This window comes from Haliotis cracherodii, unplaced genomic scaffold (genome assembly GCF_022045235.1).
Source record: "Haliotis cracherodii isolate W230 unplaced genomic scaffold, xgHalCrac1.p SCAF_5, whole genome shotgun sequence".
Lineage (NCBI taxonomy): Eukaryota > Metazoa > Mollusca > Gastropoda > Lepetellida > Haliotidae > Haliotis > Haliotis cracherodii.
Genome location: NW_027266308.1, coordinates 11341339 through 11362388, shown reverse-complemented (window position 1 = coordinate 11362388; position 21050 = coordinate 11341339). Strand labels below are relative to the sequence as shown.

The following is a 21050-nucleotide window of genomic DNA, read 5'->3' as shown; positions in this document are numbered from 1 at the left end:
TACTTACAAGAAATTAAGATATTTGATTGAATTTGTCTGCATTGGAATATGACACCTAGATAACGCGATAAAATGAAATCATGTTTATTTTTCCTCAAAATATTTGTTTGTAGCCTTACATGTATTGTCATCACTTGTTTGTCTTCTATGCCCAGTGAAAACTGTTTGAGAAGAAAATTCCCTGGAGTTGATATTTTATATTTACTCAATATACAGTTGGAATAGATTCGTTATCATATAGGATTCTTGGTTTGGGATCAATAAAGTGGTAAACTTCTAAGACGCGAAGGGGGCACGGGTGGCCCAGTCGTCTATGGCGCCGCGATTCGCTCTGCAGAGTTGCGTCCCTTGGGCACGCCAGAAACCTATGATTGTAGGTTCGAATCCCGGTTCGCCCCGATTATGTTTCTAGGTTTGTCAGCACCATACCCGTCCTCGTGGGTTTCACCGAAGTGGTAAACGTCTGAGACCTGCATCACTTCGGGCTTCCTCCCACATTAAGCTGACACGCCGTGATATAACTGGAATATTGTCAAAAGCGGCGTTAAACACAACTCACCCACTCTAAGACGCGAATGGCCTTCTGTTCTCCTCCCACATTATGCTGACACTCCATGATATGGCTGCAATACTATTGAAATTGGCGTTAAACCAAGTTTACTCACTCACCTACTCATCAAATAGTGCAATATTAGTATGTTACAAGTAAACATAGATACTGCATTAAACCAACATTTAAGGTGGAGATCAATATGTGATAGTGACGATACTAGGTGTTCGCGAAAAGGTCTGAGTATCCAGCCCCACAGTCACAAACACATGCAAAGGCAAGTCAACTGCTCACCCGAAAAGAAACACGGGAACATAAGGTATAGGACAAAATAGGGAAGTACATCGGACATCCTTTTTGTCACCGCCGAGCCAAATTTGTGAATGTTCACCCAGGTAGCGCTGCCTAGTCAAACCCTCCCAGAACTTTTTTCGGAGAATGTGAAGATTCACCAACACTGCAGCCTCCTTCTTCCCGCGTCGCTATATGGCTGAAATAATGCCGATGCGTCGTTAAATTTTAACTCCCTCCCCCCTCCCTCCGTCCCTCTTCTTCTTCTTCTTCTTCTTCTTCTTCTTCTAGAAGTGAGACTCGGTGACTTGGTTGATTGCATGTCATCGTTACCAGGCGCCGTGGTTCTTTACTCATAATATCAATCACTGGATTGTCTGATTGTACCTCCAGACCACCGCCACATAGCTGGAATATTGATGAGTGCCGCGTTAAACAATAAACACTGGTTTCCCCAGTGTTTAACGTCTACGACCTGCGTTATTTTGTCTTCTTTTCCAATAATAAGCTCAAGTTACTGCTGGATATAACTAGAATACATAACGGCATTAAACCCATGTCACCCACCCACAGCTGGTCACACAAGCAATTCATTGTACTGTCGCACAGGTGTCGATAACCTAATATAGGTCAATGTCAGTCCTACACTGGTACTTTTGTACGCGGATTTCTTCCATTAAAAACCGCTGTGAATCATTGAAAATAACAAATATCATCACGGTGGTCCGATCTACGTGATATATGCTCAACCTTCACATCACAGCTCGTGTCAAGGTGACCCCAGTCTCTTATGAAAAGGCGACTCTCGGAGCCGTCAGTTTGCTTCAGACAACGAAACAGAGAAGATGGCAGATATTCAGCTGAGCAAGTACCACGTGTCTAAGGACATCGGATTTCTCCTGGAACCTCTTCAGGTATTATTATTCCTGCAACTCTTTAGGTTTCTCTGAAGAGTCATTGCGTTTATTAAGCCACAAAATTATTTTTTATCAATAACCAAACCATTTTATAGTAACTGATGTGTACATTATGGTTATTGTTGGAACACTGTCACGAACAAAGATGTGTCAGTTTCATTTGTCAACTTTTATTATTTATTTCACATAATCTTAATTTTCTTTTAAGGATGTGCTGCCTGACTATTTCGAGCCCTGGAATCGCCTGGCGAAGTCTTTGCCAGAACTTGTAGCCAGTCACAAGTTCAGAGATGCCGTGAAAGAGGTGGGTTGCTTTCTTGTCAACTTCTTCGCGAACTTCTGGTATCATCACTGTTTGATAGTGATTCATAAAACAATCTTAGAGTCGGAATCGTACAATGGACTCTTCTTTAAACAGAGATTTTTGATTATTTTTTAAATGTGTTTGGTGCTTTTATTTAAATGTAAGAGATGTTGTATACACAGGGAACAGTTTTACCCCGAGCTCAATTATGGAGATTTACGGCGATATTATTCGTGAACGTCGCAATGTGCTTACACTAACACCCTGCTTAGCGCGAACTGTGGATAACTTCCAATGACTTCAAATTATTTTTGATTGTATATTTTGAATGTTTCTAGTTCAGTCCTGTTACTGACCTTTGCTTTGAGGAGATAAATACCCTCAATCGAAGTCAGTTTTCAGAAAATCAAATACGGAACAAGCACTCTACCGTTGTCTTGTATTACAGATGCCTTTGTTGGATCAGTCCAAGTTGGCCGGGTACCGTCAGAAGCGGTTGGCCCACCTGCAGCTGGTTCTCATTACATCCGGGTACCTGTGGCAGGAGGGGGAGGGTGGAGCAGTGCAGGTAGGGCTCCTTTAAATACATTTTAACATTTTCAAACTTAGTATCAGATACTATCATGGTTGGGGCGATGGGAGCAATGAGCTAAATCCTGGAGCTTTTGTAACCCCACATCTCCTTACTGGCACTTACTTTCTTAATGGAAAATTATTCTTACCCCTTTCGCGAACAGCTATCGTCATCACTGATTTTCAGCGATTCATTCATATGATTTTGCCTTTTACGTCTCATGGAATCTTGTTTCCTCGGAGAATCGAGACTTGGTATTCTCTGGCGTTGAAGTTAAATTTTTCATCACCTTTTGCGCTGTTTGGAATGTGTTTCGCCCGATATTCGAGACTGAATACACTTTGGCGTTGGCGTCTTGAAAACCATTTTGACCTTTATAAAGGAGACAAAAAACTGGTCAAATGGCAGTCCTAGGAAATCTGATTCAGGTCACTGAAAACCATCTTGTGTGTCTGCCATCTCATATTTTTATATACCAGTTTGGCGCTAACTGGTTACCGTAATTACACGAACCAGTGTCTCAGCGTTGCACGAGGCATTACAACATCTAGACTTCGGCTGCCAATTGACACTAGATGGCCCATTCGTCACCACTCGCCCCTTTCCGTAACCTGCAAGAAGACTTGTCCCGGAATAACACGAGTTGGTCACGAATGTAGATGGCCCTGCATAGTTCCCACTTAGAGCTTTGAATTGTCAGAATTTATGTTATGACTTGCATTCGTGTTGCAGAACTTTCATGATTACTCCAGATCTAGTCATACAACTCAGTTGGTAATTGTAACGGGGGACATGGGTGGCCCAGTCGTCTAAGGCGCCGCGTTACGCCCTGCAGAGTTGCGTCCCTTGGGCACGTTAGAAACCTATGATTGTAGGTTCGAATCCCGGTTCGCCCCGATTATGTTTCTAGGTTTGTCAGTATCATACCCCTGCTCGTGGGTTTCACCGAGAACTGGTGAACGTCTGAGATCTGCATCACTTCGGGCTCTCCTCCCACATTAAGCTGACACGCCGTGATATGGCTGGAGCACTGTTAAAAGTGGCGTTAAAACCCAACTCACTATCTGAACTTTGATGTGGATGATTTTAATGCCGGTCTTAATGAACATATATTCAAAAGGATAACTGCTACCGGTGGGGCACCATACGCTTACCTTTTCGCGAGCACACGTTATAATTACTTTTTGACGGTGACTTCTGATATAGTCGAAATGGAAAAATGGAGATTTCATTGCTGATAGAAATGGTTTTGTTGCTTTTATTTATGTATAATCTGAATTAAATGAATTAATCTTACCATTCATCTTAAATGTGGGAATAAATGATAGCGATGATATATTACATTATTTGGAATTGCTTGTCATGTAGATGTCACTCATATATAAGTATATGATGAGTTGTGTTTCCCATAAATCGTGTTGATAGTATGGCTATCGTCTACAGTGATACATCCCGATCATTGCGGGACATTACTTGTAGGGTGGCCCTGGATGTAAGGCGGTGTCATTGTCATATACAACTTGTATTTTTAGCTTGTATAGGAATGTGTTGCTATACCACAGTGATACATAACTTGTATATCTAGCGGCTATCTGAATGTGTTTCGGAACCATTTTGACATATTACTTGTATCTCTAGCGGCTACCTGAATGTGTTTCGGAACCATTTTGACATTATACTTGCATATCTAGCGGCTATCTGAATGTGTTTCGGAACCATTTTGACATATTACTTGTATATCTAGCGGCTATCTGAATGTGTTTCGGAACCATTTTGACATATTACTTGTACATCTAGCGGCTACCTGAATGTGTTTCGGAACCATTTTGACATATTACTTGTATATCTAGGGGCTACCTGAATGTGCCGTGGCACCATTTTGACAAATCACTTGTATATCTAGCAGCTATCTGAATGTGTTTCGGCACCATTTTGACATATTACTTGTATCTCTAGCGGCTATCTGAATGTGTTGCGGCACCATTTTGACATATTACTTGTATATCTAGCGTCCACCTGAATGTGTTTCGGCACCATTCTGACATATTACTTGCATATCTAGCGACTACTTGAATATGTTTCGGAACCATTTTGACATAGTACTTGTATATCTAGCGACTACCTGAATATGTTTCGGCACCATTTTGACATATTACTTGTATATCTAGCAACAACCTGAATTGGTTGTGGCACCATTTTGACATATTACTTGTATATCTAGCGACTACCTGAATGTGTTTCTGCACCATTTTGACATATTACTTGTATATCTAGCGTTCACCTGAATGTGCCGTGGCACCATTTTGACACATTACTTGTATATCTAGCGACTACTTGAATATGTTTCGGCACCATTTTGACATATTACTTGTATATCTAGCGACTACCTGAATGTGCCGTGGCACCATTTTGACACATTACTTGTATATCTAGCGACTACTTGAATATGTTTCGACACCATTTTGACATATTACTTGTATATCTAGCGACTACTTGAATATGTTTCGGCACCATTTTGACATATTACTTGTATATCTAGCGACTACTTGAATATGTTTCGGCACCATTTTGACATATTACTTGTATATCTAGCGACTACCTGAATGTGCCGTGGCACCATTTTGACACATTACTTGTATATCTAGCGACTACTTGAATATGTTTCGGCACCATTTTGACATATTACTTGTATATCTAGCAACAACCTGAATTGGTTGTGGCACCATTTTGACATATTACTTGTATATCTAGCGACTACCTGAATGTGTTTCTGCACCATTTTGACATATTACTTGTATATCTAGCGTTCACCTGAATGTGCCGTGGCACCATTTTGACACATTACTTGTATATCTAGCGACTACTTGAATATGTTTCGGCACCATTTTGACAGATTACTTGTATATCTAGCGACTACCTGAATGTGCCGTGGCACCATTTTGACACATTACTTGTATATCTAGCGACTACTTGAATATGTTTCGACACCATTTTGACATATTACTTGCATATCTAGCGACTACTTGAATATGTTTCGGCACCATTTTGACATAGTACTTGTATATCTAGCGACTACCTGAATATGTTTCGGCACCATTTTGACACATTACTTGTATATCTAGCAACAACCTGAATTGGTTGTGGCACCATTTTGACATATCACTTGTATATCTAGCGACTACCTGAATGTGTTTCGGAACCATTTTGACATATTACTTGTATATCTCTCGTTCACCTGAATGTGCCGTGGCACCATTTTGACATATTACTTGTATATCTAGCGACTACTTGAATATGTTTCGGCACCATTTTGACATATTACTTGTATATCTAGCGACTACCTGAATGTGCCGTGGCACCATTTTGACACATTACTTGTATATCTAGCGACTACTTGAATATGTTTCGACACCATTTTGACATATTACTTGCATATCTAGCGACTACTTGAATATATTTCGGCACCATTTTGACATATTACTTGTATATCTAGCGACTACCTGAATGTGCCGTGGCACCATTTTGACACATTACTTGTATATCTAGCGACTACTTGAATGTGTTTCGGCACCATTTTGACATATTACTTGTATATCTAGCGACTACCTGATTGTGCCGTGGCACCATTTTGACATATTACTTGTATATCTAGCGGCTACCTGAATGTGCCGTGGCACCATTTTGACATATTACTTGTATATCTAGCGACTACTTGAATATTTTTCGGCACCATTTTGACATATTACTTGTATATCTAGCGACTACCTGAATGTCCCGTGGCACCATTTTGACACATTACTTGTATATCTAGCGACTACTTGAATATGTTTCGGCACCGTTTTGACATATTACTTGTATACCTAGGGGCTACTTGAATATGTTTCGGCACCATTTTGACATATTACTTGTATATCTAGCGTCCACCTGAATTGGTTGTGGCACCATTTTGACATATTACTTGTATATCTAGCGACTACCTGAATGTGTTTCGGCACCATTTTGACATATTACTTGTATATCTAGCGTTCACCTGAATGTGCCGTGGCACCATTTTGACATATTACTCGTATATTTAGCGGCTACCTGAATATGTTTCGACATCATTTTGACACATTAATTGTATCTCTAGCGGCTACCTGAATGTGTTTCCAAGCCATTGTGGAACGTGTCCAACGACCTGGGCTTGAAGCCTGTCCTGACTTATGCCGACATTTGTCTCACTAACTGCAAGGTGAAGAACGGGTGAGTTGTACTTAGAGCGTTGGTGTGAGTGATCTGAGTTTTACGTCGCTTTGAAGTATATTTAAACTTAAAGCTAAAATGGATAGAATTATCATAAAAACGCCCGCATGTTATCAGAAATGAGCGGGCCACTGTAACTTGATAATGCCCTCATATTACTTGACGACGGGCCATTATCACGCCCGTTGTTAGGTGACGTCATAGGATAGGGATAGGTGACGTAACGTTCAATAGTGACGTCATCTGGTTTGTTCTATGACGTTTCAATACATGTATTTGTAAAAGTGGGTCAGTGACATTCGTGTTGATTGCAGTAAATGTTTCAAAATCGACATTGTTGTTTCTTTTTATTTGATAACAAATTCCATCCATTTTAGCTATAATAACGGTAACACTATTTTTCAGGGCATTATCATTTGCAGAAGCCCTCGGTCTTTTCAACTGCCCTCCTTCGTCGGGCAGTTAATGGAAGACCTCGGGCTTCTGCAAATGATAATGCCCTGAAAAATAGCGTTACCCTTATAATAATATGGGTGAAGTAATTAAGGCTGTTTGACGTTTGTCTGTTTCGTGAAACCAGCAAGCTGTTGTTGGCGCCCACGGGCCAAGGAGTCGAACCTAGAATAGTCACCCACGGTTTTGAGACCTCAGATGACATTGTTTCTGCTTCAAGTATCATCCTTCACCCTGTAATCCCAACATACAGAGAATTGTATATGTGTGTTCATATCATACTATTTTTACGACACAGATGTGTAAATTCCGGTATTTGACCCATGAAGATCCGGGGTAGAATAGGTCTCCAGCAACCCATGCTTGCCGTAAAAGGCGACTGTGCTTGTCGTAAGAGGCGACTAACGGGATCGGTTGGTCAGGCTCACTGACGTGGTTGATGCATTTCATAGTATCTCAATTGCATGGATCGATGCTCATGATATCAATCACTGGATTGTCTTGTCCAGACTCGATTATTTACAGACCGCCGTCATATAGCTGCAATATTGCCGAGTACGGCGTTAAACAACAAACCAACCAACAAACAAACATTCCGGTATTTAGACACTCCGGTAGATTCCGGTTTCGACAAATTGTGGTTCCGCTGCTATTGCGATTTGCTGTCCTTGTAGGTAAACACTTAAAGTCGTCTCTGTATGTAGACATCTTCTTCGGAAAACTTCTTCGGACACTCGCTATCTCTCGGGAAATACCGGAATTAAGACACTCGTGTCGTAAACCTAGTTTGACATGAACACGAACATAATATCCTCCACATACAGTTTTGACGATATGATAATTCTGCAATGTCAAGACGTTTCAGGGCTGCGTCTTGACCCTTCATCGGGTCAACAAGCACATGACGCATTTCTTGAAGGTCATGGCGAACAATATGGATGACAACGTCTGAAATTATGTTTCGGGGCATGGTACCTTTACCAAGCTTTCACCTGTGCCGAAACGTCGTCTTATGACATATAGATGTTGCCCCCATTCTGGTGTTTGTCCTTATATGACAACTGCACCATGCTAAAATATATATTCTCCGTTATTTTGTTGGACTGCTTATTTCGCCGTCGGCTTATATATTTTGACATACATTATGTGATTTTTTCCATCAAGACATCTACAGTATAATGTTGTAAGTATGGGGGACGCCCAGTGAAATCCTGATTAACGGGATCCTATTTAACGAGTCATGGGCACGGAGAATGCCACTTTGTAAACACGTAAGCGTTTCCAGCAGAAATTGGCCAGAATGTCAGGGTAACCGGATTAAGGGGGTCCGGACTTCTGAGGGTTCACTGTATTTATTTACCAAGAATTTGAATCCTGCGTGTCAGCTTATACCCTGTGTATCTCTATTTTATTATAATAGTGACATCGAGGTCATGTACAATCTCCCCGGGGGAGCCGGCACTGAGTGGTTCTTGAAGGTCTCCGGACTCGTGGAACTTGCTTTTGGCAAAAGTGGTCAGGTGAGCTAAAACAATGTATCATCACTACGTAAATACTTTAATTTGTATTTTTAGGTCAGGTCGCAGACTTTACTTGTACACCATGATAGTGTAGCCGAAGGTAGTCAAGGCGATCAGTCATAAGGTCCTCGGTGGTCATTTGTATTAGGATGTCCACTTCCACAAAGCTCACCTGGTTTCACCTGGATGACCATCTTCAGTTTATCAGCACCATGCCATTATCACTAAAGTGTACACGACCTGTATAACTTCGAGTCTTCCTTTACTTTAAAACTTTATAACTGCGCCAAACTGTGTTGCAAAACGAATATATTTCTTTACGTTTTTATGTACTTATAAGCATCAAGCATTTGTACACATGAGACGTATTTCAAAACTGACATACCGTTTTTATTAGTTTCAACAAAATCAGTAATGGCACTGTCGTTTCATTGGATTATCTGGTTCATCGATCACTTGATTGTCTGGTTTGTTTTCTGGCTGACGTCGCGTGGCTAGAGTACTGCTGTGCTGCGTCAGGCAATAAATACTTACTTTTTAATGCAAGTAAGGATAAGAATTTATGGATGAACAACTTCTTTTTTACAACTAAGAGTGACGTTTCGGTCTAGGTTCTAACACCGTTATCATCACTTGCTTGATAACGTTGTTAGAACCTACACCGAAACGTCGCTCCTGATTTTCGGTGGTCCATTTATATAATGTCCAATTCTATTTGCCCTTTACGCCAAGTGGAATCTGTTTCGACAGAACATCTAGGCTGGTTATTCTCTTGCATTGCCAATTTATCTTCCACCTCAAGCGGGCACGCGTGGTATAACTGAAGTATTTGTTAGCTGTTTGATTGGCGTTCTAGCATCTAGCTTCGTTTCGATTTGGATTTTTACACGTCATCAAGCTGAAATGCTTTATAACTTTGTAAAAACGTCGCTAAACAGGACCGAAATAATTTTCTGAGCGGCGTCCTACCACATTTTCCTCTTGTACCGTATGACCACTCTGAGATGTCTGGTTTCTGTGTTACAGGCAGTTCAGAATGTACTGGATGATGTTAAGGCTAACGACAAGGTCTGAGATGTCTGGTTTCTGTGTTACAGGCAGTTCAGAATGTGCTGGATGGTGTTAAGGCTAACGACAAGGTCTGAGATGTCTGGTTTCTGTGTTACAGGCAGTTCAGAATGTACTGGATGATGTTAAGGCTAACGACAAGGTCTGAGATGTCTGGTTTCTGTGTTACAGGCAGTTCAGAATGTACTGGATGATGTTAAGGCTAACGACAAGGTCTGAGATGTCTGGTTTCTGTGTTACAGGCAGTTCAGAATGTACTGGATGGTGTTAAGGCTAACGACAAGGTCTGATATGTCTGGTTTCTGTGTTACAGGCAGTTCAGAATGTGCTGGATGGTGTTAAGGCTAACGACAAGGTCTGAGATGTCTGGTTTCTGTGTTACAGGCAGTTCAGAATGTACTGGATGATGTTAAGGCTAACGACAAGGTCTGAGATGTCTGGTTTCTGTGTTACAGGCAGTTCAGAATGTACTGGATGATGTTAAGGCTAACGACAAGGTCTGAGATGTCTGGTTTCTGTGTTACAGGCAGTTCAGAATGTACTGGATGATGTTAAGGCTAACGACAAGGTCTGATATGTCTGGTTTCTGTGTTACAGGCAGTTCAGAATGTACTGGATGATGTTAAGGCTAACGACAAGGTCTGAGATGTCTGGTTTCTGTGTTACAGGCAGTTCAGAATGTACTGGATGGTGTTAAGGCTAACGACAAGGTCTGAGATGTCTGGTTTCTGTGTTACAGGCAGTTCAGAATGTACTGGATGATGTTAAGGCTAACGACAAGGTCTGAGGTGTCTGGTTTATGTGTTACAGGCAGTTCAGAATGTACTGGATGATGTTAAGGCTAACGACAAGGTCTGAGATGTCTGGTTTCTGTGTTACAGGCAGTTCAGAATGTACTGGATGATGTTAAGGCTAACGACAAGGTCTGAGGTGTCTGGTTTATGTGTTACAGGCAGTTCAGAATGTACTGGATGATGTTAAGGCTAACGACAAGGTCTGAGATGTCTGGTTTCTGTGTTACAGGCAGTTCAGAATGTACTGGATGATGTTAAGGCTAACGACAAGGTCTGAGGTGTCTGGTTTCTGTGTTACAGGCAGTTCAGAATGTACTGGATGATGTTAAGGCTAACGACAAGGTCTGAGATGTCTGGTTTCTGTGTTACAGGCAGTTCAGAATGTACTGGATGATGTTAAGGCTAACGACAAGGTCTGAGATGTCTGGTTTCTGTGTTACAGGCAGTTCAGAATGTTCTGGATGATGTTAAGGCTAACGACAAGGTCTGAGATGTCTGGTTTCTGTGTTACAGGCAGTTCAGAATGTACTGGATGATGTTAAGGCTAACGACAAGGTCTGAGATGTCTGGTTTCTGTGTTACAGGCAGTTCAGAATGTACTGGATGATGTTAAGGCTAACGACAAGGTCTGAGATGTCTGGTTTCTGTGTTACAGGCAGTTCAGAATGTACTGGATGATGTTAAGGCTAACGACAAGGTCTGAGGTGTCTGGTTTATGTGTTACAAGCAGTTCAGAATGTACTGGATGATGTTAAGGCTAACGACAAGGTCTGAGATGTCTGGTTTCTGTGTTACAGGCAGTTCAGAATGTACTGGATGATGTTAAGGCTAACGACAAGGTCTGAGATGTCTGGTTTCTGTGTTACAGGCAGTTCAGAATGTACTGGATGATGTTAAGGCTAACGACAAGGTCTGAGATGTCTGGTTTCTGTGTTACAGGCAGTTCAGAATGTACTGGATGATGTTAAGGCTAACGACAAGGTCTGAGATGTCTGGTTTCTGTGTTACAGGCAGTTCAGAATGTACTGGATGATGTTAAGGCTAACGACAAGGTCTGAGATGTCTGGTTTCTGTGTTACAGGCAGTTCAGAATGTGCTGGATGATGTTAAGGCTAACGACAAGGTCTGAGATGTCTGGTTTCTGTGTTACAGGCAGTTCAGAATGTACTGGATGGTGTTAAGGTTAACGACAAGGTCTGAGATGTCTGGTTTCTGTGTTACAGGCAGTTCAGAATGTACTGGATGATGTTAAGGCTAACGACAAGGTCTGAGATGTCTGGTTTCTGTGTTACAGGCAGTTCAGAATGTACTGGATGGTGTTAAGGTTAACGACAAGGTCTGAGATGTCTGGTTTCTGTGTTACAGGCAGTTCAGAATGTACTGGATGATGTTAAGGCTAACGACAAGGTCTGAGATGTCTGGTTTCTGTGTTACAGGCAGTTCAGAATGTACTGGATGATGTTAAGGCTAACGACAAGGTCTGAGATGTCTGGTTTCTGTGTTACAGGCAGTTCAGAATGTACTGGATGGTGTTAAGGCTAACGACAAGGTCTGAGATGTCTGGTTTCTGTGTTACAGGCAGTTCAGAATGTACTGGATGATGTTAAGGCTAACGACAAGGTCTGAGATGTCTGGTTTCTGTGTTACAGGCAGTTCAGAATGTACTGGATGGTGTTAAGGCTAACGACAAGGTCTGAGATGTCTGGTTTCTGTGTTACAGGCAGTTCAGAATGTACTGGATGATGTTAAGGCTAACGACAAGGCCTGAGATGTCTGGTTTCTGTGTTACAGGCAGTTCAGAATGTACTGGATGATGTTAAGGCTAACGACAAGGTCTGAGATGTCTGGTTTCTGTGTTACAGGCAGTTCAGAATGTACTGGATGATGTTAAGGCTAACGACAAGGTCTGAGATGTCTGGTTTCTGTGTTACAGGCAGTTCAGAATGTACTGGATGATGTTAAGGCTAACGACAAGGTCTGAGATGTCTGGTTTCTGTGTTACAGGCAGTTCAGAATGTACTGGATGATGTTAAGGCTAACGACAAGGCCTGAGATGTCTGGTTTCTGTGTTACAGGCAGTTCAGAATGTACTGGATGATGTTAAGGCTAACGACAAGGTCTGAGATGTCTGGTTTCTGTGTTACAGGCAGTTCAGAATGTACTGGATGATGTTAAGGCTAACGACAAGGTCTGAGATGTCTGGTTTCTGTGTTACAGGCAGTTCAGAATGTACTGGATGATGTTAAGGCTAACGACAAGGTCTGAGATGTCTGGTTTCTGTGTTACAGGCAGTTCAGAATGTACTGGATGGTGTTAAGGCTAACGACAAGGTCTGAGATGTCTGGTTTCTGTGTTACAGGCAGTTCAGAATGTACTGGGTGATGTTAAGGCTAACGACAAGGTCTGAGATGACTGGTTTCTGTGTTACAGGCAGTTCAGAATGTACTGGATGATGTTAAGGCTAACGACAAGGTCTGAGATGTCTGGTTTCTGTGTTACAGGCAGTTCAGAATGTACTGGATGGTGTTAAGGCTAACGACAAGGCCAAGATGGCATCTGGCTTTACTGACTTGACGGCTACAATTGGCAACATGCAGACTGCCTTGGCAAGGATGAACGGTGAGTTACCACCTCCACGAAAAGCCATTGTTACGATATAATGATGACGATGATGTCGACGACGACGATAATAATAATAATAATAATAATAATAATAATAATAATAATAAGAATATAAAACTAGACATTTATAGAACGCCCTTTCCAAACTTGTTCTCAAAAGTACTTTCAGTCATAGTCTTATGCAAACAGATAGGTTTTGAGCTGTGTGTTGAATGAGTATCGTTTAGTATTTAGTTAATACAATGAAAATGTAAAATACATCACGAGAATGGGAAAGGTGGACATCTTTGAACGTTTGGGCCGAGACATTAACCTCCCATCATATTTACAACGCTATTTTGCCTTTTAGCCCTATGGAATCTGTTACGTGGCGGATTGTCGAAACTGATTATTCTCCTGCGTGGATGTTTAAATATATTTACTTAAGTAAACTTTCCACAGTCGAAGGGATACGTTCATTTGTTTTGTGATTACGATATCATAAACTGACATTATTTATTAGACGTCTCAGCCAGTTACACAAAGCTTTCTTGGGCCAAGACTGTCATAATTTAAGTATATGCTAAGTATAGGTGTAACGACAGCCTGAGAAAGTTATGTGTGTCGCGGCTCTAGTCCGTTATTGTTATTTGAGGTAAGGTAAGGTGAAATAGAGTTTAACGTCGTGTCCAAGACCCTTTTACTCACACACCGATATGTATGCATCTTTCATCAGACGTCCGGGGGTTGAATAATACAGTTCAGTTAGTCAATATAACATGTCTTTCTTAGTTTGGTACGAGAATATTCTCTGTTAATGGCGTTGAAATAACTAAAAGACGGCAAAAAAACCAACCAAAGTACAAGTAGCAAGGTAAGAAATATTTGATAGTCCATAAAGGTTCATTTATCCAACAAAGCGGATCAATGGTAATTACAGGCAAGTTCATTTCCACGGCTTCGAGAAATGTACCGGCTTCAGTGTGACCAATATTTCGCTATATTGAGTTCACTGTAGTAAAAACTAACATTTATTTTCTCACAATTATTTTCAGAGAATTTGACGCCTGAGCATTTCTACAACGGTGTGCGACCATTCCTTAACGGGTAGGTGAACTTCCACCACAGCTTCTGAATAATAAAGATAAATATTTTGGCCCAAACACAGCCTAGTCATTAAAGCGTTTGCGCGTCACGCCGAAGGCCCGGTTTCAATTCCCGACATGGGTACAATGTGTGAAGCCCATTTCTGGTGTCCTCCGCCGTGATATTGCTAGAATATTGCTGAAAGCGGCGTAAAACCAAACTCACTCACTCACAGTATCTTAAGCGACATCATGGCATGGCTCGATCGTTTTATTTCCGTCTTCGCCATGCTTGTGGTTTTGCCTCAGAGGTCAATCCATGGTACCACCCAGTATATGTAGAGGGCGTCATGGACGAACAAAAGTCTTCGGAACGGGCCCGTATACAGCCTCAGACGTATCCAACAAACATAACCTTGTCCTTTTTGATAGATCCAACGAAAGGATTTAGATGATCAAATTCACTGTCACATTTGACACTAACATATGCATGGCAAATAATCGGACCTCGCTCACGAAATGTCACGCTTGCATCCCAAGTACCAAGTTGTAAGACTCCTCATTGTTCTCGGTGCCTTAGGTTTGGTACCTCCCAATCTGTTGAATGACATCGGGTGAGTACCCTGGTTTCTTGCAAGGAACACAGCCCTTCTGATAATCTGGGTAATGCAGAGTCTTCACATTCTCCGAAAAGTTCTTGGTGGGTTTGACTAGGCAGCTCTTCCTGGGAGAAGTCCCATTCGCTGTCTGGGCTGCGTGTAGTGGGGGGCAAGGGCCCCGAGCTGATGATGACCCTAACCAGCCTGACTGTGCCAGGATCACCCAAACCCTCTTTGCTGCATTTTTTATATTTATCTGTATCATAATTTACCTCCAGGTTTGGGGGACCAGCCAGTCCTATCAGTGGTGGACTTGTATATGAAGGGGTATCAGACAAGCCAGTGACGGTACGTAACATTTTGACCCATCTGGAACATTGCCTCAAATGATGAAAAAAATGACCAAATATTTCAGTGTTATGCTGTGCTGTTCTACGCCAAACATGAATACTTTGTACTAATGAATGCTTAATTTCCAGAAACTGTCACTTTAAGCATATATAGCATTTAATTTACACTTCTTTAGAGAAATCATTATTACATACGTGTGGCGTGTGAGCAAGTGGCCATCATGAATTATGAAGCAGTCTAGCTATGCAACTTGGTCCCGGACGAGAGTTGAAATGGGATTTAACGTCGCGTCCAAGATTATTGCACTTATATAGCGACGTACATGCACGTGTGTGTGTGTGTGTGTGGCTGCTTGTACTAGTCCGGACTTAAGCCGATTTTATAGTACTCGTCCACTGAGATGCCATGCCGCAGTTTAACATGAATACCACACTCAGACACAGTATATTGACTCCGAGCCGACCAGTCCCTGTTTTAGCCCCATAATGCTGAGCGTCAGACAGGGTAACAACAAGTACCATCGTTTAACGTCTTTTGGTATGACGCGTCCCTCCGGGCGGACGCTCTACCGCTAGACCACGGAGGCGGTCACTTGGTCCCGAAGGTCTGATAATTATGGGAAGGACAATGGTGATACCATTAATTGCGAATTATTGTTGATAAATGTGTGACTTTTCCCCACAATGATTTATTGTAGTCTGTTAGTATCTATGGCGTGTGTGTGATATTGAACATTCAGGGGCGGTCGGGTAGCCTAGTGGTTAAAGCGTTCGCTCGTCACGCCGAAGACCCAGGTTCGATTCCCGACATGGGTGCAATGTGTGAAGCCCATTTGTGGTGTCCCCTGCCGTGATTTTGCTGGAATATTGCTAAAAGCGGCGCAAAACCTCTCACTCACTAGTGAACATTCGAGCACCCGGGATGACGTCAGTCAAGATCCGACAGGATCCGGAGGCGTCCATGATTAATATCGCTATGGATAACGAAGAAGTTTCTTTTCTGACAGATGATCGGTGGAAGCGCAGCTCAGAGCAGTACCATGCAGGTCCTTGACGGACTCCTGGGCATAACACATTCCCCAGGTCAGTTGTGTCTCAACATCCATCAATGTGTCTCATTTAATAACCTGTGTCCCATAACGCATCTATGTTGTTGTGTTCCAAATCGGTAATTGGGATTTGTTTTGCCTTTGTGATCACTGTGAGTGAGTGAGTTAGTGAGTATGGTTTTACGCCGCTTTTAGCAATATTCCAGCAATATCACGGGGGGGGGGGGGGTTGGACACCAGAAATGGGCTTCACACATTGTACCCATGTCGGGAATCGAACCCGAGTCTTCGGCGTGACGAGCGAACGCTTTAACCACTAGGCTACCCGACCGCCTTTGTGATCACTTTGACGTATTTGAACAACCGATGTTAAAATTCCCACGAAATGCTGGCTGATTTGACGAATATGACTCGCAAGGTACCTCAAGTTGGTAAGATTGGTTATCACGTGCAGGTCGTAACAAAATAGGTAAATCATGATTTCTCACATACAGGCCGTAACAAAGTAGGTGTAGCATGAATTATCACATAAAAGTCGTAACAAAGTAGGCATGTCATGAGTTATCAGATACAGGTCGTAACGAAGAATGTATACGTAGGTATAACATGCGTTATCACGTAAGGATCGTAACAAAGTAGGTTTATTATAAGTCACTACAAACAGATCGTGAATAAGTAGGAATATTATGAGTTATATACGTTTCAGAATATTAAAATCAATGGTTCCTAAGACAGTTAAGTTAAGTTCATATTCTTTGACTGTTCCAGAAAAGCAGGCCTTCCTGGACGAAATCAGGAACTACATGCCCCCCTCCCACAAACAAATGCTGGCTGATTTGACGAATATGCCGCGCAAGGTACCTCAAGTTGGTAAGAAGTACTTTACTATATTGGCTATCTCTCCTGTAAAAAGTTTTTGAGTGGAACTATTTCTATGTACACTCATTACCTCTTTTTTTAAATTGCAGTGGCGGAAACCAAGGATGCCAATCTCACCAAAGCATTCAACGGCTGCGTTGCCGCTTTCGTCCAGTACCGTAGTTATCATATACAGGTCGTAACAAAGTAGGTATATCATGTGTTATCATATATAGGTCGTAACAAAGTAGGTATAACATTTGTTATCACATATAGGTCGTAACAAAGTAGGTAGATAATGTGTTATCACATATAGGTCGTAACAAAGTAGGTAGATCATGTGTTATCACATATATGTCGTAACGAAGTAGGTAGATCATGTGTTATCACATACAGGTCGTAACAAAGTAGGTAGATCATGTGTTATCACATATAGGTCGTAACAAAGTAGGTAGATCATGTGTTATCACATATAGGTCGTAACAAAGTAAGTAGATCATGTGTTATCACATACAGGTCGTAACAAAGTAGGTACATCATGTGTTATCACATATAGGTCGTAACAAAGTAGGTAGATCATGTGTTATCACATACAGGTCGTAACAAAGTAGGTAGATCATGTGTTATCACATATAGGTCGTAACGAAGTAGGTAGATCATGTGTTATCACATATAGGTCGTAACAAAGTAGGTAGATCATGTGTTATCATATACAGGTCGTAACAAAGTAGGTATATCACGTATTATCACATACAGATCGTAACAAAGTAGGTAGATCATGTGTTATCACATATAGGTCGTAATAAAGTAGGTAGATCATGTGTTATCATATACAGGTCGTAACAAAGTAGGTATATCATGTGTTATCACATACAGGTCTTAACAAAGTAGGTACATCATGTGTTATCACATACAGGTCGTAACAAAGTAGGTACATCATGTGTTATCACATACAGGTCGTAACAAAGTAGGTACATCATGTGTTATCATATACAGGTCGTAACAAAGTAGGTATGTTATGTGTTGTCACATACAGGTCGTAACAAAGTAGGCATACCGTGAGTTATCACATGCAGGTCGTAACAAAGTAGGTATATTATGCGTTATCATATACAGGTCGTAACAAAGTAGGCATATCCTAAGTCGTCTAAGGCGCCGCGATTCGCTGTGCAGAGTTGCGTCCCCTGGACACGCCAGATACCTATGAATTTGGGTTCGAATCCCGGTTCACCCCGATTATGTTTCTAGGTTTGTCAGTACCATACCCGTGCTCGTGGGTTTCACCGAAGTGGTAAACGTCTGAGACCTGCATCACTTCGGGCTTCCCACCCACATTAAGCTGACACGCCGTGATATAACTGGAATAATGTTAAAAGCGGCGTTAAACCCAACTCACTCACGTAACAAAGTAGGTATATCATAAGTTATCACATACATGTCGTAACAAAAAAGGTGTATCATGAGATATCACATACGGGTCGTAACGAAGTAGGTATAGCATGAGATATCACATACAGGTCGTAACAAAAAAGGTGTATCATGAGATATCACATACATGTCGTAACAAAAAAGGTGTATCATGAGATATCACATACAGGTCGTAACAAAATAGGTATATCATGATTTCTCAGATACAGGTCGTAACAAAGTAGGTGTAGCATGAATTATCCGATACAGGTCGTAACAAAGTAGGCATGTCATGAGTTATCAGATACAGGTCGTAAGAAAGTAGATATATCATGAGTTATCTAAGCAGTCGTGATTTTAGTAGGTATATCACGAGTAACATAAGCAGGTCGTTATAAAGTTGATTTACCGTGAGTTATCACACGCACGCACGCACGCACGCACGCACGCACGCACGCACGCACACATGTAGGTCGTAACGAAGTAGGTATATGTAGGTATAACATGCATTATCACGTAAGGGTCGTAACATAGTAGGTTTATTACAAGTGACTACAAACAGATCGTAAATAAGTATGAATATTATGAGTTATATATATTTAGGAATATTAAATCATCAGTTCCTAAGACAGGTAAGTTAAGTTCATAGCTCTGTCAGCTGGAAATGAAACGCTTACAAAAAATGATCAGATAGAAGCAACTCCTTCCAGTGTGTATTAAAGATGAAATTGTTCTCAGAATGAAGACACATGAGGTGTCATTGGAGAGACAGGGGCCCGATCCACGAAGCGTTCGTACCTCTACGATATTCGTAAGCCTATGATAAAGTATATTGCTACGATAGCTCGCAACGCCACGAACGCTTTGTGGATCGCACAACGCTAGGTGGAATTGAACACGGGTCTCCTGCGTTTTAACTACCCTGCCTCGATTTCAGTCTCTGGTTATCTCCCAAAACGAGGCTTTTATTACCGTGGTTTTTGGCGTCAAGTGGTTTTCTACCCTTATCTTTAGGAAAGGTGTAGACAAACAAATATCGAATTGTGCCGTGTGCAACTAGACAATCCAACTGTGACGTATTTAGATCACGTGTTACTAGGTCTTCCAGCCTTTGGCTCTCCCTCGATGTTTTTCTTTAACATGTTTTCCATGCCTGTAGGTACATCGTGACAGCATCAAAGTCAGACTCTCCCAAGAGTCTCGCTTATAAAGACACCGGTAAATCAGGTGAGGGATATATATATATTCTTGTCTTTATTATGTGTCAAATGTTATGGGGAATATTTTTATGAACGTTATCGGATGTTATATACAGTAAATAAATATAATGTTGAGTCATTGTCAATATTTCCGAGTTTTTGTCTAAAAACATGGAATAGGAACATAAAATGGGTTTATGGCTGCTTTTCACGAGTGGCGTATTTTAAAATATCTCCTTTTCACCCGTCACGAGATGAGAGAAACATGGTATTTCACATGGAATATCCTATTTTTGATATAGTTTTTGTGTAGTTGTCCTCATTACAAATGAAAAACCTTGAAATATAAATTCTGCCTTCCTACCTAACACACAGGACCGGTTATTGTTTGCCAAATCTTAAAAATATAAAAAGTGGTCAAGTAACAAAAATGGCGCTTTGCGGAACGACTATTCTTAATTGACGAGTTAAATGAGAAATTTACAGTTTATAGCGAAACATTTTCAAGAGAATAACGAAAGGTATAGAGCGATATTAACTCCATAAACGACCATCTGCCTTTAGTTAGCCTTGTCAATGTGGAACTAACGTAAAACAGAAGTCAACATTTTGTGTAGGGGCTAGACACTTACAATAAAGGGAGACAATTTGAGGGGAGGTCACTCTTGTATGACAATAGTTCCGTCAAAGTGTTGTGTTCACAGCAGTTAAATATCAATTGTGATATTCACTGCAATGAAAATATAACTTTCCTCAACTTCGGAAAACTTTTACACTGAAGTACGTAATAAATGGGGCAGGGGTGGCCCAGTCGTCTTAGACGCCGCGATTCGCTGTGCAGAGTTGCTTCCCTTGGGCACGCCAGAAACCTATGATTGTGGTTTCGAATCCCGGTTCGCCCCGATTATGTTTCTAGGTTTGTCAGCACCATACCCGTGCGCGTTGGTTTCACCGAAGTGGTAAACGTCTAAGACCTGCATCACTTCGGGCTTTCCTCCCATATTAAGCTGACACACCGTGATATAACTGAAAAACTGTTAAAAGCGGCGTTAAACCCAACCGACTCACTCATTCACTCACATAATAAATTGTCTTCTTTCAGATCTCATCCCTTTCCTGAAGGAAGTGCGGGATGACACGGAGAAGGTGCAGCAGTAAGGACTGTCCGGATGCTGACAGTGTGCTGGGC

The 21050-nt window shown here is 41.5% G+C and overlaps 1 protein-coding gene across 1 annotated transcript; it reads left to right on the top strand.

Annotated features, from left to right (window-relative positions):
* The first annotated feature begins 1651 nt into the window (after positions 1–1651).
* On the top strand, positions 1652–21049 carry LOC139442871 (myoglobin). The gene is made up of 13 exons (XM_071223775.1): positions 1652–1755; positions 1967–2062; positions 2511–2630; positions 6766–6878; positions 8752–8851; positions 13215–13332; positions 14370–14421; positions 15277–15346; positions 16356–16431; positions 17166–17267; positions 17366–17462; positions 19822–19889; positions 20964–21049. Exons 1-13 carry the CDS (start codon positions 1687–1689, stop codon positions 21017–21019), a joined length of 1137 nt encoding a protein of 378 aa, XP_071079876.1. The 5' UTR covers positions 1652–1686; the 3' UTR covers positions 21020–21049.
* The last annotated feature ends 1 nt before the right edge of the window (position 21050 follows it).

Excerpts from the sequence above, each read along its gene's own strand:
- LOC139442871 (XM_071223775.1), top strand. The coding sequence starts at position 1,687 with ATGGCAGATATTCAGCTGAGCAAGTACCACGTGTCTAAGGACATCGGA. Across the intron at positions 13,333-14,369 it reads TGCCTTGGCAAGGATGAACG|AGAATTTGACGCCTGAGCAT; the intron begins GTGAGTTACCAC and ends AATTATTTTCAG. Across the intron at positions 17,463-19,821 it reads CATATACAGGTCGTAACAAA|GTACATCGTGACAGCATCAA; the intron begins GTAGGTATATCA and ends CCATGCCTGTAG.